The sequence below is a fragment of the Chaetura pelagica genome, unplaced genomic scaffold (assembly GCF_000747805.2).
Source record: "Chaetura pelagica isolate M959 unplaced genomic scaffold, ChaPel_1.0 scaffold681, whole genome shotgun sequence".
In the NCBI taxonomy this organism is placed as follows: Eukaryota; Metazoa; Chordata; class Aves; order Apodiformes; family Apodidae; genus Chaetura; species Chaetura pelagica.
The window spans coordinates 1-2,690 of record NW_009951983.1 but is presented as its reverse complement, the minus strand read 5'-3'; the positions used below and the strand labels follow the sequence as shown (position 1 = coordinate 2,690).

The window sequence follows — 2,690 nt, the reverse complement described above, 5'->3', positions numbered from 1 at the left end:
CTGAGGGGGGTTGGCTCCTCCTGCCACCTCTGAAGGACACAAGATGTGTCCCCATGACTCCTTCTGCCCCCAAAGGGCACAAGGGGACATGTCCCCATGGTCACTCATGCTCCAAAAGGACTCAAGAAGGTGTGTCCCCACAGTCACACTCCCTGAAGAACCCAAGGGGACATGTCCCCATGGTCACTTAGGCTCCCAAAGGACGTGAGGGGTTGTGTCCTCGTGGTCACTTGTGCTCCAAAAGGACTCAAGGTGTGTCCCCATGGTCACTTAGGCTCTCAAAGGACACAAGAAGATGTGTCCCCACAGCCACACTCATGAAGGACACAAAGGGACTTCTCCTCATGGTCATTTAGGCTCTCAAAGGACACAAGATGTGTCCCCATCACTGCTTCTGCTCCCAAAGGACACGAGGGGATGTGTCCCCATGGTCACTTAGGCTCTCAAAGGGCACAAGGGGACGTGTCCCCATGGTCACTCATGCTCCAAAAGGACTCAGGAAGGTGTGTCCCACATCCAGTTATGCTCCCAAAGGACACGAGGGGATGTGTCCCCACAGTCACACTCCTGAAAAACCCAAGGGGATGTGACCTCGTGGTCACTTGTGCTCCCAAAGGACACAAGAAGTTGTGTCCCCACGGTCACACTCCCTGAAGGACCCAAGGGGACATGTCCCCAGGGTCACTTAGGCTCCAAAAGGACTCAAGAAGATGTGTCCTACATCACTTATGCTCCCAAAGGACACGAGGGGATGTGTCCCCATGGTCACTTGTGCTCCAAAAGGACTCAAGGTGTGTCCCCATGGTCACTGAGGCTCTCAAAGGACCCAAGGGGATGTGACCTCGTGGTCACTTGTGCTCCCAAAGGACTCAAGAAGATGTGTCCCCACAGTCACACTCCTGAAGGACCCAAAGGGACATGTCCCCATGGTCACTTAGGCTCTCAAAGGACCCAAGGGGACGTGTCCCCATGGTCACTTAGGCTCTCAAAGGACCCAAGGGGACATGTCCCCATGGCCACTTAGGCTCCCAGAGGCCACCAGATGTGTCCCCCATCCACTCCAGCTCCCGAAGGACAGGAGGGGACGTGTCCCCACGGCCACTCACGCTCCCAAAGACCGGCAGCTCCTTGCCCAGCAGCTCCTTCAGCTCCATCTTGCTCAGCTTGTACTTGTCCCCTTCCTTCCCCGAGTACTTGTGGAAGGTGGTGACCAGCACGGCCAGTGCCTGCTCCAGGGGACAGGCCATCTCCAGGCTGCAGGGCAGAGCAGCAGGGCTGGGGTCAGGGCAGGGGGGGTCTGGCCCCTTCCACCCTGCCCAAAATCCCTCTGTGACCCCCCCCAGGGGAGGAGGTTTTGGGGAGCTGGGACCACGGGGTGGGAGCAGCAGGGGTAAGGGACAAGGAAGACTCACCAGGCTCAGCAGGGCTGGGGCAGCAGCAGGAGTGGGGTGTGGGGGCTGGAGCTTCTGGGGGGCATTTATAGGGCAGCCAGGCTGGCCCTGCCCCCTTATTAAAAGCTGAGCAAGTGGGACAGTGGCACTAGAGGCTCTATTGGACCAGCCATCTTGGCTGCAGATGGGCTGTTATTTTTACAGCATCACTGCTGCTCCTTAAAATTGTCACTTTCTAACAAGATTTTCTTTCTAAGAGTTAACTGATTGGTGTATTATATATCTGGCTTTTCACCAGGGAGGACAAGGGGGAATGGTTTTAAACTGAAAGAGGGGAGATAGAAGTTGGACACCAGGAGGAAATTCTTGGAAGGCACTGGAATAAGTTCCCAGGGAAGCTGTGGCTGCCCCATCCCTGGGGGTGTTGAAGGGCAGGTTGGATGGGGCTTGGAGCAGCCTGGGCTGCTGGGAGGTGTCCCTGCCCATGGGGGGTGGGACTGGATGATCCTGAAGGTCCCTTCCAACTCAGACCACCTGGTGAGGTGACAGCAGTTTCATTCAGGCCATGGGCTGGGGCTTTATGTCAACTGGTGGGACCACGAGCCTGAGCTGGGGCAGCCCAGAAGCACCAGATATTCCTCCAGAAGTCCCTCACGTTGTCCTTGTCCTCCAGGTCCCTCAGAAGGACCCAGAAGCTGCTCCCCTGGGCCCTTCCCTGGCACAGAGTCAAGGATGGCACAGGTGGGTGACAACCACAACGGGGGGTTTCAGCAGGTGGGGGGGGGACCTGTTTGAGGGAGGAGTGACCCCCAGAGACATGAGAATCCCAGTGGGACCCAGTTCCAGGTGTCCCCACACTCCCCCCCATGGAGTTGAGCAGCTCCTTGCTCAGCTGGTTCTTGTCACCCTCCTGGAAGGTGACATTTCACCTGGGGAAACCCAAGGTGGCCTGACCTGGAGCATCTCAGGAGGGTCAAACCTTTCAGGGCTCTGGTGACTGCAGGGGGGGGGACGTGTCCTCCCCCCTGGGTGACGTGGTGGCTGGAGGTGACCCTGCAAATCTGGTGTCACTTGGGACCTGGAGCACCCAGAGCTTTGTTGGGGGGGGGACTGGAGATGATGCCAGGAAGGTGGGTTTGAGCTCCCTGCCCTGGGCTCCCCTGCAGAGCCTGGCAGCCCCATCGCTGCCCCCCTCCCCACGTGGTGCCCCCCAAAAAGTGCCCTGGGGGGTTGCCAGGAGCACCCAGGGGTGCAGCTGCTGAGCATGGACACACAGGACCCCCCCCCCAAGGCCACAGG

General features: G+C 58.4%; 1 protein-coding gene across 1 annotated transcript; it reads right to left on the bottom strand.

Moving 5' to 3' along the window:
- Positions 1-977: 977 nt before the first annotated feature.
- On the bottom strand, positions 978-1,247 carry LOC104392155 (protein S100-A4-like). The gene has a single exon (XM_010001521.1). It carries the CDS (start codon positions 1,245-1,247, stop codon positions 978-980), a length of 270 nt encoding a protein of 89 aa, XP_009999823.1.
- Between the last annotated feature and the right edge of the window lie 1,443 nt (positions 1,248-2,690).

Bases quoted from the DNA above. Each gene is read 5' to 3' on its own strand.
- LOC104392155 (XM_010001521.1), bottom strand. From the start codon at position 1,247: ATGGCCTGTCCCCTGGAGCAGGCACTGGCCGTGCTGGTCACCACCTTC.